Genomic DNA, 24,681 nt, shown 5'->3' on the forward strand with positions numbered 1-24,681 from the left:
TTTTCAAATACAGTGGTCCTGTGGGATCTTTAATATGCACCTGAACAGTGCGGTCTGAAAGCAGAATTTACTTTAAGATCCTCACCAGAAGTGACTTACTGTCAATGTGTGTCCCATTAAGATGGAGCAGAGCACAATCAGACTGGGCACGTCAGACAAGTAGAGTAGCCCAGTGTTGTCCTGTGCCTATGTCAGAACATGTTTACACCCACTAGTTAATGGGTATAAAACTAGTTAACTAACAACTATGTCTGCTAGTTAAACTCAATGCAATGCAAAGACAATTCATTCCATTTTCAATGACGAGGCTAATTTCTTACCATGAATTTATATTTTTATTTTATGAAATATTTACACACAGATGTGTAATTTAATGGAATTGATTCCTGACATGTTGTGTTGTGATGCAATTGTAATTCAGCGGCCCGGTCCCTGCTGGGAGCTCAGTCCAGAAGGAGGGGGGGGCGGGGAGAGGTGTCGCCAGCCCCGGGGGGAGTGGGAGTGGGGGGTGGGGGAGAGAGAGGTTGGAGACTGTTGTCAGTCCCTGAGCAGAAAATTGTGATTGTGTCAAACATGGGGAGCATTAGCACGGTGCTGGCTTTGAGAGGCAGAGCGTGAAAGGGATTTGGGATTGAGCTGAGAGCCAGAAATAAGCAGTGAATAAGCGCCCCCCACCCAACCATGGCATTGGGGCACCTCTCACACACTAATCAGCAATTTTTCGCTCAATTTTCCGCTGCTTGACACATTACCCCACAAGACGCCGCGTCTCTGAGCTCAGATCCCTTGACGGACTTGCAGGTTACAAGGCAAAGAAGCTTTTAAGTTTCTTAAGTTCCAATTTGAAGAATCTGATAATGTATTTGCAACCAAAGCAGTGTGTGTGAGAGTGTGTGTGTCTGTGGTGGGAGAGAGACAATCCCACACACCACTTATATGCAGTAAACACAAAAACAAAAGTTTGATTCAAAGTTATTTTGAAACAAAATGCCCCTGCGCCCCTACCTTGACCAACTAACTGTCCTTTGACTGCACAGGACAGTCAATATTTGTACAGTAATCGCTGTCCCGGTGTGCTACGCGACTCCCACTCCTGCTTATTGCCTCACAGGCCGGGTTAATATTCCTCTCCTGCGTTACAGAGGCGCTTTTCAATGTCCTGTCACCGACTGTGTAAAAAGCCTCCACCCCAATGCTGGTTTGGGACTGTTAGATGGCTAGCAATCTAGTACAGAGCTTCCCCATGGCGCTGTCCTTACACTACACCTTGGGGTTTCAGCGGGTTAGACTCCAGCAAGTCACCCCCAATGCACACTCGGGAGCCGCCACGCCTTGGCTCTCGCCAACCTGCGCCGAATACTTACCGGCATTAGGTAAGCAGGATGCGTCCACTCCGGGGAGCGAGCGTGCATTCCATTCCATTCCAACCATCTCTCGCCGGGATTTCCACGTGGAGGTGGGATGTATGGAATTCTCGGTTTGGTTTGGAGACTCTTAAGCCGCGGTGATGGGTTTCTGTACGTTTCAGACATCCGGCTGAACCCCCAAAAAAATACACTTTGCCAGTGCATTGTGCTGCTCTGAGTATGTGTGTGTGGGGGGGGCGGGGGGGGTGTGTGTAAGGTGTTTAAAATACTGAAAAGGATTAGTGAGCTCTTTAAAAACTCAAAACACATATTGAGGTGCAATTGATGTAGTATATTTTTTGCTCAAATTAATAAATTAATCTGATACAAACATCGCCTCTGAACGGTTAAAATTTCAGCAGAAAATTACTAAAATAATTTAGATAATAACTAAAATAAAATAGATCAAGTTATGAGTCGTCCTCAATATAAGAAAAACTTTTTTTTTTAAAAAAGTGACAACACATTTTCTTCTTTACAGTCTGTTACCTCGGAGGAAGTCAATGTGATAATTAAATTATTCTGGTGAAAAGTTAGCCCTGAAAAAAATGCTGATTTTTGGGTTGTTTTGATGCTGTGGAATTTCACTTTTTTTCCCTGTGTTTTATATATATATATATATATATATATATATTTAAAACAAAACAAGTTTGGTTTCTGAGTATTTTTACGATGCTTTCGAGTCAGGATTGGCTTTGCATCCGCTAACCCACTGATAACTCCAAGAGAAAACATGGAAATAAAAGGCGGATTTAAGTGTTCATTGTACCTGAAATCACCCTCAACTAAAGCAGATTTGGGTTTTTTTTAGAGATAATTAACTGAATAACCCATCGCTGGGGGGGAATCATTAACCAGGGCTCAGGGCCAATGTGTCTGTTTCACAGTCAGGGTCCTGTTAAAAGGCTTTCACTGCGTTCATTTCGCTTATAAATACCAAATCAAACGCTATTTAACAGTCCGGTTTGGGGTGAAAAGAGACAAAGGAAGTGACTGTGTAAGAGAAAGCCATCAACTACCCCCTCCCTTCCCCAGTCTTGTCCCAATTAATACAACCCATCGGGAACCGCAAAACTGTGTCTGTCTGTGTGTGTCTGTGTGTGTGTCTCTGTGTGTGTCTCTGTGTGTGTGTGTGTCTGTGTGTGTGTCATTGTCTGTCTGTGTGTGTGTCTACCCCTCTGTGTCTGTCTGTCCCTCTGCCCCTCTCAGGCCAATGTCCGGGCTCTCCGGGTACCCCATGAACCCACTCACTCACTCACTCGCCCACTCTGGGCATCAGTAGGTGACTGCCCCACCGTCCCCGCTGTGGGGTCTCACCCACCACCCGCTGTGGGGTCTCACCCACCACCCGCTGTGGGGTCTCACCCACCACCCGCTGTGGGGTCTCACCCACCACCCGCTGTGGGGTCTCACCCACCACCCGCTGTGGGTTTTTTTGCCTTTCACCGATTTCTGTGAACTACAACTTTGAGATACCCTCAAACTGGAAAAGTGCGGGTTATTGGGGATGAAAAAGATCGGCCAATCCCAAGCGGGTGGGACAGGGGGGGGCACCATGGGGGGGGGGGGCACTATGGGGGGGGGGGGCACCATGGGGGGGGGGCACCATGGGCTCTGTCCTCACGTCCCCTCCTCCCCAGCCTCTGCTTGTCCCACAGCTCCTTCACCCAATGTCCATCTTCTTCGTGGAGTTGGGGTTGTCCCACTGTGCTCCCCACTCCTCTCCTCCCCCCACTCTCCCCCCCCCTTTCTCCCCCCTCCCCCACTCTCTCCCCCCTCCCCCCCACCCTCTCCCCCCCTCCCCCCCCCCCCCCCCCCCTGTCCGGCAGATGTTTGGGGATCAGTCTCCTGGACAATCGGCAGTGGCTCATGTTTAAGAATGAAGCCGGAGCCGCTTTTGAGGAGCGGAGAGAGACAATGTGAAGCCTCGGTCCCCAGAGAGGCCATAAAGCCAACTCTGCCCCTTCAGCCGCTCCTTTCAACTCCTGCCCCCAACTCAATGTGATGTTAATGCGCCTCATTGGCCTCTCTCTCAGCTATTCATCCCACACCGACCTTTTCTTCCCCAAATCAAACTCGAGTGACTTAAACAATCTCCAGAGAAGTCTATAGAGGAGGCTGTTTGGTTTGCTTCCTTTCAAAGGGCAGTCGCGTGCCAAACGCCTTGACTCCAACTCCCAATCCCTTCCCATCTCTCTCTCTCTCTCCCATCAGGGCTTTCCCAGAGCCTTTCCCACTCCTGCCTCACCCCCCCGGGGCTTGTGCCTCACCCCCCTGGGCTTGTGCCTCACCCCCCCCCCCCCCCCCGGGGCTTGTGCCTCACCCCCCCGGGGCTTGTGCCTCACCCCCCCCCGGGGCTTGTGCCTCACCCCCCCCCCCCTGGGGCTTGTGCCTCACCCCCCCCCCCCTTGGGCTTGTGCCTCACCCCCCCGGGGTTTGTGTGTGTGTGTGTGTCCGGGGTTGGCCAACCTCTCACTCTGTGCCCACCTGATGGGAGGCTGTAGGGGCTCACCCGCACCCCCTCACCCCCACCCCCTCACCCCCAACCCATTCTCACTGGGCAGTGAGATGCCAACTCTGCCACAAGCTCTTCCCTGTATTTACACACACGAAGGACCAGAGAGGGAGAGAGAGAGAGAAATAACGAGACAAAGATAAAATAGAAAGAGGGAGAGAAAGAGACAAATAACCAGAGAGAAAGAGAAATTAAGAAAGAAAAAGGGAGAGAGAGAGAGAGAGAGGGGGGGAAGAAATTAAGTAAGAAAGGGAGAGAAAGGAGAAGGAGAGAGATAGAGAGAGATTAAAGAGGGAGAGGAAGAAATAAGACAGAGAGAGAAATTAAAGAGGGGGAGAGAGAAAGAAAAAATAGAAAGAAAGAATGAAAGAAAGAAAGAAAGAGAAGAAAGAAATTAAAGAGGGAGAGAAAGAGAAATGGAGACAGAAAGAGAAATTAAGAGAGTGTGTGGTGGGGGGGGGGGGGGGGAGAGAGAAAAGAAAGAAGAAAGAGGGAGAAAGCAAAAGAGAAAGAGTCCAATACACAGTCTCTGAGCTGTTGTGAAGAGCGACTGTTGGTGGTGTTGGATTCACGTCGGGACAGGAGGGAGGGGTGGGGGGAGTGGGGGGGAGTGTGTGTGTGTGGGGGTGGGTGTGGGTGTGTGTGTGTGGGGGTGGAGTGTGTGTGTGTGCGTGTGTGGTGGGGGAGTGTGTGTATGTGGGTGTGTGTGTGGTGGGGGGAGTGTGTGTGGGTGTGTGGGTGTGTGGGGGGGGGAGTGTGTGTGTGTGTGTGTGGTGGGGGGGGGGGAGTGTGTGTGGTGGGGGGAGTGTGTGTGGTGGTGTGTGTGTGTGGGGTGGTGTGTGTGTGTGTGTGTGTGTGGTGGGGGGGAGTGTGTGTGTGTGTGGTGGGGGGTGAGGGGGTGGAGGATGGAGACTGTTGTCAGTCCCTGAGCAGAAAATTGTGATTGTGTCAGACATGTGGAGCATTAGCACTGAGAGGCAGAGAGCGTGAAAGGGATTTGGGATTGAGCTGAGAGCCAGAAATCAGCAGTGACTCAGCGCCCCCCCACCCCCCCCCCCCCCCCCCCCCCCACCCGCGGCATTGGGGCGCCTCTCACACACTAATCAGCAATTTTTCGCTCAATTTTCCGCTGTTTGACACATTACCCCACAAGACGGTTCCCCTCCTCAGTGGCCACTGGTTCGCGTTATTCTCTCTCCCTCTCCCCCCCCACCCCCCCCTCTCCCCACCCCCAGAGCCACAAAAGGGGCAGCAAATTAGGGGGAGTTTCATAAAGTTTTCCTGGAAAACCCGGTGAGAACTTCGTGATCTGTTATATCAATGGTTTCCCCCCAATGAGACACATCGGTCGTGTTTCATTCCAACCAGAATTGCTTCTGTCCGCAGTTCCCTGTGACCTTCTACACCTCTCCATCTCTCGCTGTATCTTTCTATCTCTCTCTCTGTCTGTCTCCCCCCCCTCTCTCTCTCTCTCTCTCTGACCATTTCTTTCTCTCTCTATCTCCCTCTTTCCGGCGACATCTTTCTCTCTCTTTGTACTCCTCTCTGTCTCTGTATCTTTTTAATCTCTCTTTCTCTTTCTGACCATCTCTCCCTCTGTCTCTCTTTGTATCCCCTCTCTCTCTGTGTCTTTCTCTCTCTGACCCATCTCTCTTTCTCTTTATCTCTCTCTTTCCCTCTTTTTGTGTGTATATATATATATATATCATCAATTCTGAAATATATCCCTATTATGTTTTCCTGATGAGTTGAGGTTTTTTTTTCCTGTGGCATTGGGGACCGGTATTTAAATGTGGTAACACGGATTAAACACAGATCCGGATTACCCACAGAATGGGGCTCCACTTAATGCACCGAAATCTTTTCATTTTCACTCAAAACGTTGCCCCCCCCCCTCCCACCGCCCCCCCCCCAAAAAGAAGAGGAAACATTTAAGGAACGGGTTGAGCTAATCAGTCGACCCTAACAGATTAGTGGGATAACTTTCCCTGCTTGAAATTCAGCAGAAAGAGAGAGAGAGAGAGAGAGGGGGGGCGGGGGGGGGGGGGGGGATCGAAAGAAAAATCTATTCTACTCTCTGCTAACCTGACAATGCGGGGGTGGGGGGGGGGGGGGGTTTAAACAATGTTATTCAAATGCAAAATGCAATCTCCCCATATAAAAGCCCCTGTAACCCTCCCCTATTGCCAAACACAGCGCATTCCATCACACAGCCTGGACCAGGACAAGCACATCCCCCCCCCCACCACCCCCCAACACCACCACCATCCACCCCATCATTTACCCCGCAACTCACCCCCTCCTCATCCCCCCCACCACCCACCCCCCAACACCACCACCACCCCATCATTTACCCCACAACTCACCCCCTCCTCATCCCATCCCCACCCACCCCCCAACACCACCACCACCCCATCATTTACCCCACAACTCACCCCCTCCTCAACCCCCCCCCCCCCCCCCCCCAGCCATGAAAAACACCCCCCGAGCTGAGCAACCGCCCCGTCCAGTCGCCTGCAGCTACAGAAAGGTGGGTGTGAAGTGATACCATTCTCATCAGTAATAATTAGTTGCTGCTGTTATTATTATTAGGAATAATAAGGTTTGGGAGAAGATTTGCACCTCGAAATGTGTGTGTGTGTGTGTGTGTGTGTGGGGGGGGGGGAGGGGGGTTATTGGAGGGGGGGGTGAGGGGGGGGTAGATTTTTATTTTGTTTCTAATTAATTTATTATCTTTTTAAATCTAAAGGTTTCAAAGCCTTTGATGGAGAAGAAGAGACGCGCCCGTATAAACGAGTGTTTGTTACAACTCAAATCACTGCTGGAAATCCAATACTCCAACAGCGTAAGTGCTCCCTCTTTCCTCTCCTCCTTTTCCTACTTTATTTCTCTCTCTGTCTGCATCCCTTTTCTCTCTCTTTCTATCGCTCCTCTCTCCTTTCCTCCTTCCTCTCTCTTCCCCTTTCCCCTTTATTTATCTCTATGTATCTCCCCTTTTTCTCTCTCTCTCTCTTTTTGGCTTTCTTTTTTTCTCCATTTTCTCTCCCTCTCCTTTTTGTTTTCTTCCTTTAGTTCTCTCTTTTCTTCTCTCCCTCTCCCTCTCTCTCTCTCTCTCCTTTTTCGTCCGCTCCTTTTTTCGCGCTCTCTGTCTTCTTATTTTGTCTAAATCGGATGTATTTATTTATTTCTCTGTCCAAACAGATCAGGAAGCGTAAGCTTGAGAAGGCCGATATCCTGGAACTGACTGTCAAACACCTGCGCAGTTTGCAAAGCAGTGGTCAAGGTGAGACTGCATTGGCTGTGGTGGCACATTTTGTCTGCACTAATTCTTCAGATGTTTAATTCTCTTTCCAAAGGACAGATCTTTAATAGAACACGTTAGATTAAGATTTCCGTTAGGAAATAACGCCTCGAGATACAGTAGAAAGTTTGGGACAGGACATGTGCTTGCGGCTGGTGGAAGGTGAAACGTTCTGGGCGTCGAGAAGATGTGAAAAGCGCTATATCACATGCAAGGATTAAATTAAAAATTAAATTAAAACTGGATGGGACTTGTGTTTTTCTTTGTCCAGCAGTTCTTACGTTCTTATAGTGCGCTTTTTGAAAGTTTACAGCACAGGAGGATGCCATTCAATCCATCATTAGAATCTAATGGTAATTAAAAAAAAATTTTGCATTTGCTTTTCAGGCTGTCAGAGCCCCTCCCCAGCATTTGCTGTGAAGCGTAGTGACTGTGTGTTTTTTTTCTATGGGCGAGTGCAGCCAATTCGTGCGCAGCTGTGTAATGGGGAGTCTTGAGTTGTAGTCCTGAGGTGAAAAGGCACAATATAAATGTAAATTGCTTGGCTTAGTGGTTCTGGGTTCAAACACCAAGGCGGGAATCACATACAATAGTGGAAGATAACGTTCCAATGCAGCGCTGGGGTGGGGAATGGCATTGTCGGATGAGACGTTAAACTGAGGTTCCTTCTGCCTGTTCGGGTGGACGTTAAAGATCCCACGCCACTATTCAAAGAGAGAAGGGAGTTTCTCTCCGTCGGCGGGCTGGCCAACAATCCCCCAAATAAAAGATTGGTCATTCACTCAGTGGTTGTTTGTAGGACTCTGCTGTGCGCAATTGGCTGCCGTGTTTCGCCCACAAATGACAGTCAATCCACCTGACAGTATATCCTATGAAGCGCTTTGAGACGTCGCATGATAAGGCGCTGTATCAAATGTGAGGGTTTTTGTTATTATGATTAACTGGTACCGTGTGGTGTTGAACTCTCCTGTTGTTGTGGTGGATTGCTCGGTCGCTGACTGACCTGTGGCTTGTTTTCAGGTGTTGTGGTGCTCAGCCAACAGGGAGTGGCTGAGTTCCAGAGCGGCTTCAGGAGTTGCTTGAATGGAGTCAGCCAGTACCTGCTGCGCAGCGACAACACCGATCAGCACGTGCGCCTGGGGATGCTCAACCATTTGGTGAACAGCTTCCCGGTGTTTTCCGGCTCCTCGGGGTTCAGCACCGCGGAGAGCGTCTGCCTTCCGGAGGCCACCTCGGTGCCAGGGCCCCATTACGTCCGCATCAGACCGGCGGTGGCCGGAGAGAGTCCAAACCAGGGGTCAGCCTTAACCGCGACCCCGGGGGGCAACCGAGGGCAGTCTGGGTCGCCGGCTGCTCCCTCGGTTGAAAGCGGCGAAGAACGGGGAAGTGGAGAAGCCGACCATCCTCATCACAGGACCACAGCCGCAGCGCCAGCCTCCGAACCAGCACAGGCTCTGCTCTGCCCAGCGCCGGCCACTGACCAGAGAAAACACGCAACACTTTGCTCAGATTCCCGGTCTGTCTGGCGGCCTTGGTGACCGCAATCATTCACCGTCTCCGCTGTCGAGTTAGAACACAAAATGCCCTCTTTCTTTTTTGTAAGAAAGTACGGGGCGGAATTTCGGCCGCTTCGAAATAGTAACAATAATAATAATAATCCTCGCATTTGATACAGCGCCTTTACCACATCTTTGAGACGTCTCAAAGCGCTTCACAGAATATACTGCAAAGCGAATTGGCCGTATATTTTGTGGACGGAATGCAGCAGCCGAGTGTGCTTCTTGTTCTAATTACTGCCACACGTTCCAATTACGCAGACAAACAGCAAATTGCATTTGTACAGTTGCCTTTCACGTCGGGAGGACGTCCCAATGTTACGCCGCAAATTCATTCCTTTTCGTTTTGCGATGAGGTTTCTTTTCCCTCTCTCTCTCCCTCTTTTTCCTCCTTCAAGGCCGGTCTCAATACCTTTCTCTTCGACCGTGCCTTCAGCTCCCCTCTCGACTCTCCACCCCCTCCTCGCTCGCTCCCTCCCTTCCCCTCACCCTGACCATTTCCCCCCTGCTCAGGTCCCGACCCAACTGTCCTGCGCCTTGGGACGTCTTCTAAATGCAATCTTGTTGTTGTTGTTATTTGTATTTAAACGAGCCTTTCATGTAAATGTTTTGTAAAGAAAAATGAATGAACATCTGCCGGTGGAGTTTACGTTTTATTTTGTACATTGAAACGGAATAAAGTCTGTGGGTTTAAAACACAACTCAGTGTCCGCCTCGTGGTGTTGGAATTGCACCATTTCACAGAGGCTCTGCCGTTTCAAGAACTGTCCTTGGCTCTAGAGTTTCGGGCGGTGGGGGGGGGGGGGGGGGGGTAGTGCCTGAAAGCACGGCTGCCGATGGTGGAGCATAGGGGACGAGGGACGAGCAGAGGTGGTGGGTGTTCGAGTGGGGAGTAAAGAGGTCGGAGAAGTTGGGAGATGCCGGGGCTTGAGGGGATTTGACCCCAGACTTTCCACTTTTAATGTCAATAAAGAGTTCATTAATAGTCATTGAAAACGTCGAATTGACTTTCTGCTTCAGAGCTGAAATTGTCCTATTAACTTCCTTTGTCTTATCCAAACCCTTTCATCAGCGAAGATCTCCAATGCGTACTGCGGTTACCTCCCACTCTCAATTTAACTTACCTCTCCCTCTCCCTCACCTCCCACTCTCACGAGCCTCTCCTTCTCACTCGCCTCTCACTCCCACTCTAAACCACTCACACTCCACCACACTGTAGACATCGACATCCCCTTTGGGCTCAATGAGAATGGAACGCTGAAAAGACCGAGTCCAAACACACGTCTCTGAGACAACATGATATCATCTCTGGAGAGAAATTCCCCCTCCCCCAATTGCTCGCTCTTCCCAACTCTCCCCCCCCCAATCCCACCATCAGAGGAAAGACTCTGTCATTCATTCGCGCACCACAGCTTTTTTACATTTTAAACACAGGGAAACAATAAACTGCGTTCACAGGCGAGGAGAGGAGAGAGAGACAACAGTGCTCTGCCCGAGTGCCCTGCAGACACCCACTGGGTAATTGGCCTTTTCAGTGGCTCTCTGTGAATCATTAACATTGTGAGAGATGTTAAACCCCATCAGCAGTAAACTGGGTTCCGGCTTCCACTTCTAAACAGGCCAATGCCCCCTGACATCACCCACCCATGTGATATAAAGTACAAACCGTGTTTACAGGACACACACAGAGCTCTGAAATACACCCCATCCCAATCCGCTTCTTGCCCCCACCCACCCCTTCACTCCACAGTCTCTGAGAGACTGAGGGGTACCTGTGAGAGGGGTGGGGGCTCGTGTGGAGTTTGAGCACTGGCACTGGCTGTAACGGTCTGTGAAATAACCATTCTCTGATAACGAATGGGACAGGTTTCCAACTCTGTGACAAACTGCGTACTTTGGAAGAGACGTTAAACCGAGGTCCCATCTGCCTGTTCAGGTGGACATTGAGGATTCCACAACACTATTTCAAACCAGAAGGGAGTTTCTCTCCTGGCCAACAATCCCCCCAAATAAAACTGGTCACTCGCTCCATGGTTGTTTGTGGGACGTTGCTGTGCACAAACTGCCTGCCGTGTTTGCCTACACATACACAGTCACTGCACTTTATAATAAATCCTGTGAAGATGCCTTCTGACGTGATAAGGCGCTTTACCAAATGCAAGGATTAATAGTACTGTATTATTATTCGATTCAAAGAGGTGAGCACCTCAACATGTAGTTATTATCTGGAAAGAGATAGGAGAATGTGTGTGTGAGAGAGAGAGAGAAAGTAGGGGTGGTTTTAAGAGAGTGTGAGAGTGGGAATGAAAGTGAAAGACGGAGAAAGAAAGAAAGAAAGAACGTCGATTTTCACAGTGTCTCATAAATAGAGATGCGTGTCTCTCATTAAGAAAACATTGCTAATAGATGAAAAAACATTGTACAACAGATAAGGAGGTTTCACCAGGTTTGCCAGGAAACCTTTATGAAACTCCCCCTAATTTGCTGCCCCTTTGTGGCTCGGGAGGGAGAGAGAATAACGCGAACCAGGGAAACGTGGCAACTGAGGAGGGGACCGTCTTGTGGGGTAATGTGTCAAGCAGCGGAAAATTGAGCGAAAAATTGCTGATTAGTGTGTGAGAGGCGCCCCAATGCCGCGGGTGGGTGGGGGGCGCTTATTCACTGCTTATTTCTGGCTCTCAGCTCAATCCCAAATCCCTTTCACGCTCTGCCTCTCAAAGCCAGCACCGTGCTAATGCTCCCCATGTTTGACACAATCACAATTTTCTGCTCAGGGGCTGACAACAGTCTCCAACCTCCACCCCACCACACACACACACACACACCCACACACACTCCCCCAGGGACTAGTGACACATCTCCCCCCCACCCCCTCCCTCCTGTCCCGACGTGAATCCAACACCAGCAACAGTTGCTCTTCACAACAGCTCAGAGACTGTATTGGATGCTTTCTCTTCCTTCCTTAATTTTTCTCTCTATCTTTCTCTCCCTCTCTGTATCTTTATTGCTTAATTTCTCTCTCTCGCTCTCTCTGACAACCATCTCCATCTCCCACCCACCCCCCCACTTCCCCCTTCCAATAAATACATTGAACACATTGTGTTTATTGATCAGACAAGAGAAATAATAATAATAATGATAATAATGATAATTTGGGCACTCAGTCCACGACTGTTTGTGGGACACTGCTTGTGTGCAATTGGCTGTTGCATTTCGCCCACAAATTATACAGTCACTACACATCGCAGTATATTGTGTGAAGCGCTTTGAGACGTCTCGGAGACGTGATAAGGCGCTATATCAAATGCATGTATTATTATTATATAGGATGGCTGTGCGGTGACAGTTCTTGGTTGGAGAGCATGGGATTTAAGTATTAATATATTATATATGGTCTGAAATATTGGGACTTTATATGGAAATTTGGAAACTGTGTAACACGTTCAGAATTCGTGAAAAATGTTTATCATATAAAAAGGGAGGAAATTGGAAATCAATGTCATGTGGAAGGGAAGGATCCTTAATTACCACAAGGAATAGGTTAAGAAACGCCCCCAAAATGTGCCCCAGATTTTCCTGGCAAAGTCAACCCCCTTCTCCTCCCCCCACTGGAACCTCAGGTTTTGTGAATTCAGAGCCACAGAGAGAGGGTGAAGGGGTGAAGAAAGGACCAGATGGCTTTTGGGAGGGAAAGAAAAAAACGGCCTGAAATCTGTCTGTTACGGTGATTAGCGATGTTCTGTGTTTCCCACAATATGAGTCTCTTCCCCACCAACCCCCCACCCACCCCCTCTCTTCACGCCTCCTGTTTCTGCACATTTCTCTTCCATTCATCACCCAGGGCAGCTCCTCACTCTGTACACACAGAAACATCTTTCACTCTCTCTCTCAATTTCTATCTCTTTCTTAATTTCTCTCTTTACCTGTCTTTATCTTTCTGCCCCTTTCTCGTTCTCCCCCTTCTCTCTCTCTCTCTCTCTCTCTGTCAGTCTCTAATTTCTCTTTCTTTCTCTCGTTATTCCTCCCTCTCTGGTCCTTCGTGTGTGTAAATACAGGGAAGAGCTTGTGGCAGAGTTGGCATCTCACTGCCCAGTGAGAATGGGTTGGGGGTGAGGGGGTGGGGGTGAGCCCCTACAGCCTCCCATCAGGTGGGCACAGAATGAGAGGTTGGCCAACCCCGGACACACACACACACACACAAACCCCGGGGGGGTGAGGCACAAGCCCCAGGGGGGGTGAGGCACAAGCCCCGGGGGGGGTGAGGCACAAGCCCCGGGGGGTGAGGCACAAGCCCCGGGGGGGTGAGGCTCAAGCCCCGGGGGTGTGAGGCACAAGCCCCAGGGGGGGTGAGGCAGGAGTGGGAAAGGCTCTGGGAAAGCCCTGATGGGAGAGAGAGAGATGGGAAGGGATTGGGAGTTGGAGTCAAGGCGTTTGGCACGCGACTGCCCTTTGAAAGGAAGCAAACCAAACAGCCTCCTCTATAGACTTCTCTGGAGATTGTTTAAGTCACTCGAGTTTGATTTGGGGAAGAAAAGGTCGGTGTGGGATGAATAGCTGAGAGAGAGGCCAATGAGGCGCATTAACATCACATTGAGTTGGGGGCAGGAGTTGAAAGGAGCGGCTGAAGGGGCAGAGTTGGCTTTATGGCCTCTCTGGGGACCGAGGCTTCACATTGTCTCTCTCCGCTCCTCAAAAGCGGCTCCGGCTTCATTCTTAAACATGAGCCACTGCCGATTGTCCAGGAGACTGATCCCCAAACATCTGCCGGACAGAGAGAGGGGGGGGAGAGACAGTGAGGAAGGGGTGATGTGGTGGGGGAGAGACCCCAAGCTCTTGGAGAGGATGGACATGGGCAGAGACACACACACACACAGAAAGAGAGGGAACAGGGAGAACCCCAAACTCCTCCAGAGAGTCGGGAGAAAAGAGAAATCACTGGGAATTCTCAAACATTAATTCTCTGAACAGAGGGAATATAGTGAAGGGGGTGGGGGAGAGACTTTGTTCTGTACAGGGACTGTGAGGAGATGAGCCACACCCAAAGTCCTGGTTGGGACAGGATCCGGATTAATTTTCCAGAGGAAATAAGATAAATATCTGAAAAGGAAATATATCCGAGCTCGTTTGCAAATGGGGAGTTCCTTTGCTCTCTACTCTGAGGGCCTAGGATTACGGGATCACAATGTGGGGAGGTGGATGGCGCCCGTGATAACTCGCACACGAACCCATTGCCCAGCTCGCAATTTAAGTTTCTCGCCAGTGAAACTCCACGCAACAATCTGCCCCGGCTCCAGCCACCTTCCACTTTTGACACATCTCTGAATTTCCCCTCGTGGAGCCGGGCGGTTTCTGCTGGAGGGAAAAAAAATTGTTTCCAAAAGATACGAGAGGAAACTGTGGCTGAATGTTTTCTCAACTGCAACACAGAGCTTTAGTCCCAGAAACAGTTCAGAAATCCCTTGGAACGCTCCCATAAATTAATTTTTTTTAAAAAATCAACACTTCTGCAAGAGACTGACCCTCACAGTGATCAGACACATTCCCCAAAGAGGGATGAAACCACTCTGGTCTCTGCTTGATACGGTGTAGACCTGGGTTATGTACGGGAGAGTTTCCAGGGACACCTGCGGAGATGGTCAGGTTGGCTTGAAGGACTCAGTGGCCACACCAAGCACAGACTGGACACCATCATGTCCTCTGACTCCAGCCCATTTAGGAACCATGTACTTTAGCAACAGGGGAGCGACCTGGTGGCCAGGAACCAGCATAGCAGCCGGATATCCTTGCCATAGGCTCACTCTAGTGGCTCAAATGGGAAAGGTACCCAATCTGGTCCCAACACTGAGCTCTGAAGACTATAATAATAATAATAATCCTTGCATTTGATATAGCGCTTTTCACTTCTTCTAGATGTCCCAAAGCGCTTCACAGAATATACTTTTTTTGGACTACAATGAATTACGTTGGCTTTTGCGCTTGTAACGTCGCAAAGCTTCAGAGGGAACGTCCGTCATATGTAGCAGTTGAGCGTTTAGGCAAATAAGGATTGTGGGGCAAGGACACTGGGAGAAACCTCGCCGTGATCTTTAACACCCACCAGAACACGTAGATCAGACCTTGCTTTAACATCTCACCTGGAACAAATGGCAACCCCAACAACACCAATGCTTTACCCATCCCCTCCAGTCATCAGTCTGAACATACGTGAAAGCATTTCATCACACTGTGAGCTGTAAAGATGTGGAATGCCTTAGACAGCTGTATTGGTGGAATAATCAAGCTATTTAAAGCAGATTGCTAACTTGGATACCAGATGCATCAAGGGATATGGGAAGTGGATAGGAGCGTTGAGATTAAAAGTTGTCAAACTGTAATCAAATGATGAAAGGGGCTTGATGGGCTGAATGGCCTCCTTCTGTTCCCGATTGGTGTGTAAGTATGTGGTTGGTGGTGAGGTAGGGAACAGATTTTTTTTTGTAATAAAAGCTGGAAATGATGCGAGTCGTTTGCACATTTGTATTTATTTAGAACTTTATCCCATTTCCACTTTGCTACGAGAAAATGCAGACAATAAGGAAACTGCAGGACTATATGCAACACAAGGTGGGCAAAAACACAGGGTTTAAATCTTAAGACACTGGTTTCAGGTTTGGCACAGTAAGTCAAAACCCAAGTCATAAGTCACACGTTGAAGAGGCACCAAGACAGCAAGACACATTTTGGCCAACCCTGGTTTTCTATAAAACTCCACACCAACCAAAAATCACTTCAAGTGGCATCCCCAAGGGCGGAAGGAGAGAAGGCAGCCTCCCGTGCTCAGCCCCATGTTCGCACTGAGGTGGCTCAAGAAGCTCACTGCTCAGATATTACAACATTAATACGAGCTAAGATTTTCTTTGTTAATTAAAAAAAACTGTCATGAGACTCTCCGTAGATGTGCAACCACCTTAAGGCACATGGGCTGAAAATGGCTATTGTATTGTGCATCGAACTCCTGAAATGGCTCCATAGTTCATTCCCACTCTTCTCTCTACACACACACACACCTTGCCAAAAGCTCCCAGTGGAACATGCTGGGCCTTCCTGCAACATTTTAAGTGCAGGGAGAGGGCCCGGTGAGAAAAATAGACTATTTGTTTTGCTGGTTTCGTTTTCCATAAAATATATCTGCTCTGCAAGAGTTGGAGGGTTGTGTATTTTAGCTGGGTGACTGTGCAATTACAACCAAGCTGTCTACACCTGTAACCCCCCCGCCCCCCCCATCCCAAATATTTAAAGTCTAAAATGTGTATCGCAGGCAACATTGATACACGAGATACGGACATCTCTCCACCCTCTCCCTCCCGCACACAGCTACCTCAAGTTACCTTTTCCAACCCAAAAGCACTCCATTGAACCAGTATTGTTACTCGAGAACTTTATGCTGTGATGGGAGTCTTGTGGCCATTGAAAACAGAGCAAGGAAGGAAATTTTGTTTGTTCATTGTGGCAGATATCCAACTTACCAAAAAATACACCAGTGCAATTAATTCATTGTGAAAACCGTGCATCGCTTAAAGCCTGTACATCAATAGAGGAAGTCCTTTAATTCTCAACCAAGAGAAGATTCTCCCACCCCACCCACAAAGTTTCCTCCTCCCAGTGCTAGAGGCACGTGCTGTTATCTTTCTAGCAGTTTCAATTAAAAATATTCTGATTAAATCAGCATATGTAGATTGCAAATTCTCCAAAAAAAAGCAATCGTTTGTGTGACCTTGAGCGAGCTGTGTTCTTGTCCAGAACCCCCCTCCCCCTGACGCGCACACAGCGCTCAATTCCGTGCAGAGACATTAACATGCACGTTCATTTTTTAAAAGACCTTTTTGTCTTCATATTTTTGGCAAAAATATCAAAGATCGAATATCAAAGTTACAAAAGGTCACAAGCGATCTCAGCAGCTAATCAAGCACATTGTCAAGTTACAAGGAATTTACGCTTCTTAAAGAAAAGTTCAAATTACTTTAAACAGTGACAGAATTGTACACCTCAGCCAGAACCACATGTGCCCAAGGCCAAGTAAATGTGGTCTTACACTGATACCTGTGCCACACAATGGTCTGGGCGCTGGGATCAAGGAGCTATTTGGCTGCATCAGGAAGAGGTGGACTGGCACAGTGGATCCAATTGGGTAGGCACATGAGAGAGAGAGAGAGAGAGAGAGAAAGGAGAAAAGTCCCATTTGCTAAAAAGAATACCCTCTCATCCTCATTGCAAAGCTGTATGCTCAGAAGAGCCCCAGCTGAAGGTTTGCAATGATGTTAAGCAGGGCTGGAGGTTGAGGAATGGGATTCAGACAGTTGTGTATAGATAGGCCCAAGTGTAAAAGGCACGAAAACAGCACAAGCTGCATGCAGTCAGCTTACAGGATCACAAAGCATCTTGGCTGGACCAGTTACAAAATAGAGGCAATGCTTAGTGTTAACCTGCAGGCTGCGCTCTCCGTTAAGCAGACACAAAGAACTTGTGTTGTTTCTCCAGTATCTAAGGACCAGGCACTTAGTGGGGAACAGCAGGTGTGGATGGGTTCACAGCAAACGCATGGCGAGAGTGACGACACAATGCTTGCTAAATGCTGCGCGCTCCACAGACATAAGGCACTTCATCTCACGGGTTGTTGAGTGGTTTGTGGAGTGTGAAGCGGTTTTGACAAATAACAGAACAGAGCTTTGGCAATTTCGACTTCCTGAAATAACGCAAGAGGGCGATTGGCTAACTCGTCCCAAACCCTCGCCGAGCCCAGCCACTGTGTGGTGGAAAGGGAGTGAGGATGGAAGAGAGGGGCTTTGGGGGGGGGGGGGGGGAGCGGGGGGAGAGAGACAGGAGGAATCTCCCTCCCTGCTCACAAATCACCATTGGCAGCTGCAAGCAAGAACTGCACCATATTAACACATTGCAGTTATTACCTCAACGATACCACCAGGCAAGTAGATCGCTGGAATCTGGCAACAGGTCTATAAAGTTTAAGCACATCGACATTGGCCTCTGGGTCTAAGCCTGTCAATTATAAAGAGGCATCAATCCCACCATCCTCCCAACAGTCCAAACCCAAACTTTAATTTGAAAGAACGTCGTGAAGAGGGACACCACTCGGCACTGGTTGGGGACTCAGTGTCCAGTCAAGGGGACAGGAGGCAAAGCGGAACTCAGCACCTCAACCAACCACCCTCAGGCACCCCCTCCCCCTCATTAAATGCAATGTACAAACTTGTACTCATGATCACACTCAAGCTCTTTGTTCCAGGGCGAGGACTGGCAATTTGGAACAAGCCGGCATTAATGTGCCGCACACATTTCAAACCCCCGACTGGTCAGCGACCAAGTGGGTTTAAAGCAACTCCATTTTGTTTATAAATCAAGATTTTCGGTTTGTGCTTTTGCTTTTATAAAATAAAGTTTCTTTAGATTGGGTGGTGGTGTGGGGGGGGAAGAGAAGGAAGAAATAAAAATGTGCGTGGGAGTGCACATAGAGAGAGAGGAGGAAAAAAAGTCACGCCTGAACAGGCCAGAAAGAGGGACAGCAGCTACAGCAATAAATCAGATAGCCAAGAGGAGCTCACAGTATAACAACAGCATCCTTGGGTGGAGGCGAGGGGCGGGAGAGCCGAGAAGCCAAGAATCCAAACATGTTTGCTGGAAATCTTCACCACCTCAAAACGCAGCCATGTCGCCGATTGCTAGACAGTGGAGCCGGGTTGCAGTCATTGTGTTGGGGGCGAGGGGAAAGAGGGGGGGACGGGGACGGGACGAGAAGAGACTTGCTTCCTCCATCAAACAGCTCAGTGAGTGGTGATGAGGACAAAGACTTTGGAGTGAAGACCCACGAGTCAGGGCTGATGGTCCATCCAGATACAATTTGCGATAATATTTAAACCTCTCGCTCATTCCTCTTTTCTTCACCCTCCCCCACTCAAAATAAGATTGAAGCGGATATATAGTCGTTGAAAGGAAAACGGTAACTTCTTAGAACACAGTGGAGGAGACAGCTCAAGTGGAAGCTAGGAAAAGATTCTCTCGATTCCCATTAGGCGTATCAGGAGAAGGAGTAGGATGGGGTGGGGCGGGGGGGCATACTCGTCAGATTTATGAGGTCTGCCAAACTGGAAGATAAAAACAGTTGTTAAGCCACACAAACAGTGGACACAGTGCAGCAAAAAATATACACATGCAAAAGGGACAAGGGAAAGGGGCTCAGGAGTGAGGTTCAGGGGAGAGGCCTGCACTTGAGTGGTCTCCTCCTGTGACACGATCACAACATTACCTTCCCCCCCCACTCCCCGCCTTTTAAAGGGGGACTGCCCCGTGGATCTGGCTGGCTTCCCATGCACTAAATGGCTAAGTTCCAGGTCATCGGATTCCCAGCACCGTCACTTCCCGCGCAGTGAATGCAAAAGCGTCAACCAGCACCCCATTTTATGGACTCCAAGCAAAAGCCTTATAAACTGCGTCTACAACGGTCACCCCACATCCTGCCAATGGTCAAGCTTAGAGTAATCACGCTGACTGGGAGGAGCTCCTGCTTTAATCAAAGTGATGCTTTGATTCCGACACAGCATTGCCTGGGCAGCCAGAGAGACAGACAAAGCCAGCGGAGGCAATACTTACCAATTATGATGATTATGATGATCAGGATGACAGCTATCAATATTGCCCACATCTGGAAAACAATAAGCAACAACTCAAAGGACGAATCATGCAGGAAATTAGATCTGCCAGCGGGCAATCCTCTAACCCACCCAATCCAATATAAAGAAATAAGTTACAAACATCAATTTTTGTTCTGTTACATCGCACGCGCACATACACCCATTCACGAGCCGACTGCTGATTCACAACCTGATGTACTACACCAAGGCAACAACTACAGAAAGCACCAGGCTCAATAAATAGCATCTGATACAGTGGATTTCATGTCAGGAGGACATCTGAAAGAGCTTCACAGGATTTACTGTAAAGTGTAAAATGTACAGTGAATGAAGCCAACTCCACTGGATTGATGCTGGGGAGAGGGGGGAGGGGAGTTTGGGGGTGTGGTGGCTGGAGGCGACCAGCTTGGATCTTACCTTGCAGTTCTTCCACCAATATTTCCGCTTTAGTTTCGCGGCACTCGTCTCGAACTGGGAGGCTCCAGCCTGGAGTGCGTCAGCGCGATCGTCCAGCTCCGTCAGCTTCTGATCTCGCTCAAGGACTCGGTTCACATTCACGCGCATAATGTCCACCACCTGGAGATAACCCATAAGACACGCGACTGTGAGAAATGCCAACACATGCCACGTCACGCAAGTCACATGAACGCAGGGCACCAACATGCCACGCTAACATGTGAGGGCAAAGCATGACACTCAAGCCATGGCAACTTGATTAGTCAACTAAGGCATGAGCGAACTGAAAGCACACCAAATTTGACAATACATATAGCTACACGTCACAACACAAGATTGAATTGATAAGGAGTCATAAAGCCGCAAGGTTTGCAAGGTGCAAACATTACAGTAAACGCCCAACCATCACAATCAGAGAGGCCTGAAATCCCAGAGTCTCAGCCGCCAGATGGTTAGTCCCTAAAAATGTAAAATTTTACAAAAAATTGGAAGAGTTTGGGGAAAAAAAATCTAAAATTCACTCTTAAAAATTGGGAAGCCCATCTTCCAGAAGATCCAAGTCCCAATCAAGAGTTTCCCACTCTTGTGCGCAACCTTCAATTTCAGACGGAAGCCGTTTTTATAAGCTGTGATGGGGAAGGGCAGGAGTGCACACACATCGAATCACTGTGCGCAAACATACATGGACAGAGTTCTCCCTAAATCGCCCACACTCATCAATGCTCCCTCCACTTGCTCCCCTGCCCACCCACGCCCAACGTACCTCGTCCACTTGGGCCTGCGTCTGCTGCAGCTTCCTGTTGTTGCCTCCGCTGCCATAGGAGGCAGACCCTGAGGGTGTGCTTGAGGGGCCTGGGCTGGACCTGGGTTAAAGGAATGAACCGATTTATTCCCTTGCAATGTTTACTCCCTTGCAATGAAAGATGATACATAAACACTTCGACAACTTGCATAGCAATAAATAATTTGTGTATTCAGTACAGCGCCTCGTCACGTTGAGATATCTACAAGCGTCTCACAGGATTCACTTGTAAAGTGTAGTGACTGTATTTGTTTGTAGGCTAAATGGCTTACAACATCATGTGACCAAGGCAGATCGCCGGATTTCAGTTTTCCATTACTCCAAAAAAACAAGCCCCACCTAGAACTTTCCTGCTTCCTTCAGTCACCGAGCTCACACTTCCTGCAATGGGGCAGAAATTATTTGATTCTTACATGAAGTCCTGAGAGAGGAAACGCACGGCTGATTTGATTAATTAGAAAGACCACAGAGTCACTCTCTCTCTCTCTCTCTCGACAATTCCCCAGGTACTGGATCATTCACTTCACTGCTGTTTCGTAGCGGCATTGCTGTGTGATAGTTGGCTGTTGTGTTTGCCTACAAAATTCACATTCACTGCATTTCATGGCAATTCACTACAATACGCTCTTCAATGGTAGAGGGTGCTATAGGGTGCACTGTTCTAGTGATAAATCACCAGAGAGACAGCAATTAGTTGAGAAGCACTACGACTTGCGATGTGATAAAATGAATGTGTACGGCTGTAGAGCCTTAAGCATCCAATTACCCACAGCAAATATGCATTTGAAAATTATATTTGCAAGACTGTCTGCGACAAGTCTGTCTGTGACAAGTTTAAAGCAGGATTCCATGGTTCACACACACACACACCAGTGTTTACTCAGCACCTGGTCCTGCAATTAGCTTCTAAGTGACTTATTATTTTGGCAAGTCAGTCAACAGTTTTACAAGGTAAACAGCGAGACCTACCCGGTAGCTGTCGATACTGGCAGACCACCACGAGTACAATTACATCACAGGCTGACATGCAGAGATTTCTATAGTGTCACGGGATCTTTAATGCCCACCCGAATAGGCAGGCTTGACCTCGGTTTAACGTCTCATCCGAAGGATGGCAGCTCCTACGATGCAAGGCTAACCCCCCTCCTCGGTAATGTGACGGAGCATCAGCATAGACTGGGAGCTCAAAATCTCAACGTGGGGACTTCTGACCCAGGGGCAGGAGTTTTAGCAACAGACTGAAGTCAGCAGCGATCTGACTGACTGAAAAGCAAGAGCTGAGACAACAATCCAAATAACTGAGCAACTAACACAACCATTCCATTCATCCCCAGTTGAACCTGTTGACACAATTTCCCCGGCAAGTAAACTCGAACCCAGTCACGTACACGGGTATTTTAAGACAACAGAACGTACCATGGACTTCACAAGACCGAAAACGTAACAGATGAGAAAACTATCATCTTAAAAAAAAACCAGTAAAGCCCCCGAAACAATCAGTTACAATAAAAACAATAACCCGCACCCCCCCCACCCAACACAAAAAAACACTCCAAACTCTTAAACATCAAAGTTCCCCTAAAACTTTTGCCCGCGAAATACACACGAAAGTTTCGCCCACAACATACACAGTCAATTCACTTTGAAGAATATTCTGCGAAGCCCTTCGAGATGTCTCGGTGACGTGATAAGGCGCCGTATCAAATGCAAGGATTATTATTATTATTATTAGAAACTTTTAACAGTTGTTTTTCATAAAGTTTGCTACATCTAAAGCAACTAAATCCCCCCCCCACCCCAAAAAAAGAGAATTTCCTCAGCTCCAAAGTGAAAAATACAGAGAAAATTCAAAAGAAAGGGGAGGGGAAGAAGAAAGTAAAGTAATAATAATAATAATAATCCTTGCATTCAATAGAGCGCTTTTCACGTCTTCTAGACCCAGAATATAAAACAAGTAAAAAGTAAAATAAAAAATTAACCTTGCACCGAAAAGTACTTTCTGTTCACACGTTTCACAAAAACAACAACAGCAACAACAATAATAATTATAGATAGTCTTCTTAAAAAGACTTTTTTCCCCCCAAAATAATAAGACAAACAGTGAAGCTTCCAATGATCGGTTACACCCCCCCCACTCCTCTCTCTTTCTCTGTATGTCTGTCTGTCTCTCTCTGTCTGTCTCTCGCTCCCCGTCTGTCTGTCTGTCTGTCTGTCGCTCCCCGTCTGTCGCTCCCCATCTGTCTGTCTGTCTCTCGCTCCCCGTCTGTCTGTCTATCTGTCTCTCGCTCCCCGTCTGTCTGTCTATCTGTCTCTCGCTCCCCGTCTGTCTGTCTATCTGTCTCTCGCTCCCCGTCTGTCTGTCTATCTGTCTCTCGCTCCCCGTCTGTCTGTCTATCTGTCTCTCGCTCCCCGTCTGTCTGTCTATCTGTCTCTCGCTCCCCGTCTGTCTGTCTATCTGTCTCTCGCTCCCCGTCTGTCTGTCTGTCTCTCGCTCCCCGTCTGTCTGTCTGTCTCTCGCTCTCTGTCTGTCTGTCTCTCGCTCTCTGTCTGTCTGTCTCTCGCTCTCTGTCTGTCTGTCTGTCTCTCGCTCTCTGTCTGTCTGTCTGTCTCTCGCTCTCTGTCTGTCTGTCTGTCTCTCGCTCTCTGTCTGTCTGTCTCTCGCTCCCCGTCTGTCTGTCTGTCTCTCGCTCCCCGTCTGTCTGTCTCTCGCTCCCCGTCTGTCTGTCTGTCTGTCTCTCTCCCCATCTGTCTGTCTGTCTCTCCCTCCCCATCTGTCTGTCTGTCTCTCCCTCCCCATCTGTCTGTCTGTCTCTCCCTCCCCATCTGTCTGTCTGTCTCTCTCCCCGTCTCTCTCTCTCTCTCTCCCCGTCTATCTCTCTCTCTCTCCGTCTATCTCTCTCAGTGCCTGACAAGCCCCCAAACAGAAAAAATTGTGAAAAAAAAGTTATGCAAAGTGAAGGTTGAAGCGTTTCTTTTAAGAGGAGAAACGGAAGCTAATCGTTTCTTTCCTGCCCCCCCCACACCCCCCCCACACCCACTCACTCCCCCCACACACACACCCCCCCGCACCCACACACTCACTCCCCCACACACACTCCCCCCACACACACTCCACCCACACCCACCCCCCCACGCACATTCCTCCCCTCACACACACACCCCTCCTACACACACACCACACACACCCCCCCCCACCCTCACACACACCCACACACACACTCCCCCACACCCACCCACATACTCACCCACACTCGCCCCTCACACACCCCCTCACACATTCCCCCCTCCCCACACACAGCCCCTCACACACACACAACCACACCCCAAACACCGCTCCAACCCGCCACCATTCCCCCCAACCAGGCGAGGCCTAGTCCGGCCGAGCCGAGCCTGCGGCCTTTCCTGCGGAGACGGCGGGGAAACCGCGACTCGAGCGCCGCGGGGCGGCAAAGGGCGGACCGGGCCCGACCGGGGGGGGGGGGGGGGGGGGAGAAAAAAATATTCCCGGGAGAGAGAGAGAGAGGAAAGTCGAGCAAAATAAATAAACAAATAAACAAAACGCTGAGGTAACGAGAGAGAGAGGGAGAGAGAGGGGGAGAGGGGGAGTGTGGGGGGAACTTACATGTTGTATGAGGAGAAACCGTCGACGGGAAACGGCGATAAACTGAGGTAAAAGCCCTCTCTCCTCCTCCTCCCGCGCCCGTCACTGCGGCTCTCCTTCAGGCTCCACACGTCACGGGCGGCCCGGCCCCGCCCCCTCCCCCTGAGTGACAGCAAACCCCTCCCCCTCCTCCTGAGTGACAGCAAACCCCTCCCCCTGAGCGACAGCAAACCCCTCCCCCTCCCCCTGAGTGACAGCAAACCCCTCCCCCTCCTCCTGAGTGACAGCAAACCCCTCCCCTGAGCGACAGCAACCCCTCCCCCTCCCCCTGAGTGACAGCAAACCCCTCCCCCTCCTCCTGA

At 49.2% G+C, this 24,681-nt stretch overlaps 2 protein-coding genes across 2 annotated transcripts; one reads left to right on the forward strand and one right to left on the reverse strand.

The window, feature by feature from the left end:
• The first annotated feature begins 1,213 nt into the window (after window positions 1-1,213).
• On the forward strand, window positions 1,214-8,760 carry her3 (hairy-related 3). The gene is made up of 4 exons (XM_007902175.2): window positions 1,214-1,456; window positions 6,662-6,766; window positions 7,123-7,221; window positions 8,266-8,760. The coding sequence occupies exons 1-4, from the start codon at window positions 1,214-1,216 to the stop codon at window positions 8,758-8,760; spliced, it is 942 nt and encodes a 313-aa protein (XP_007900366.2).
• A 9,490-nt stretch (window positions 8,761-18,250) lies between these two features.
• On the reverse strand, window positions 18,251-24,480 carry LOC103184220 (vesicle-associated membrane protein 3). Its single transcript, XM_042343664.1, has 5 exons — window positions 24,341-24,480; window positions 20,680-20,779; window positions 19,878-20,036; window positions 19,420-19,471; window positions 18,251-18,914 (listed from the first exon to the last, which is right to left on the reverse strand). Coding segments are annotated over exons 1-5 (330 nt in total). The 5' UTR covers window positions 24,343-24,480; the 3' UTR covers window positions 18,251-18,897.
• Window positions 24,481-24,681: the final 201 nt, after the last annotated feature.

This window comes from Callorhinchus milii, unplaced genomic scaffold (genome assembly GCF_018977255.1).
Source record: "Callorhinchus milii isolate IMCB2004 unplaced genomic scaffold, IMCB_Cmil_1.0 Scaffold24, whole genome shotgun sequence".
Classification (NCBI taxonomy): Eukaryota; Metazoa; Chordata; class Chondrichthyes; order Chimaeriformes; family Callorhinchidae; genus Callorhinchus; species Callorhinchus milii.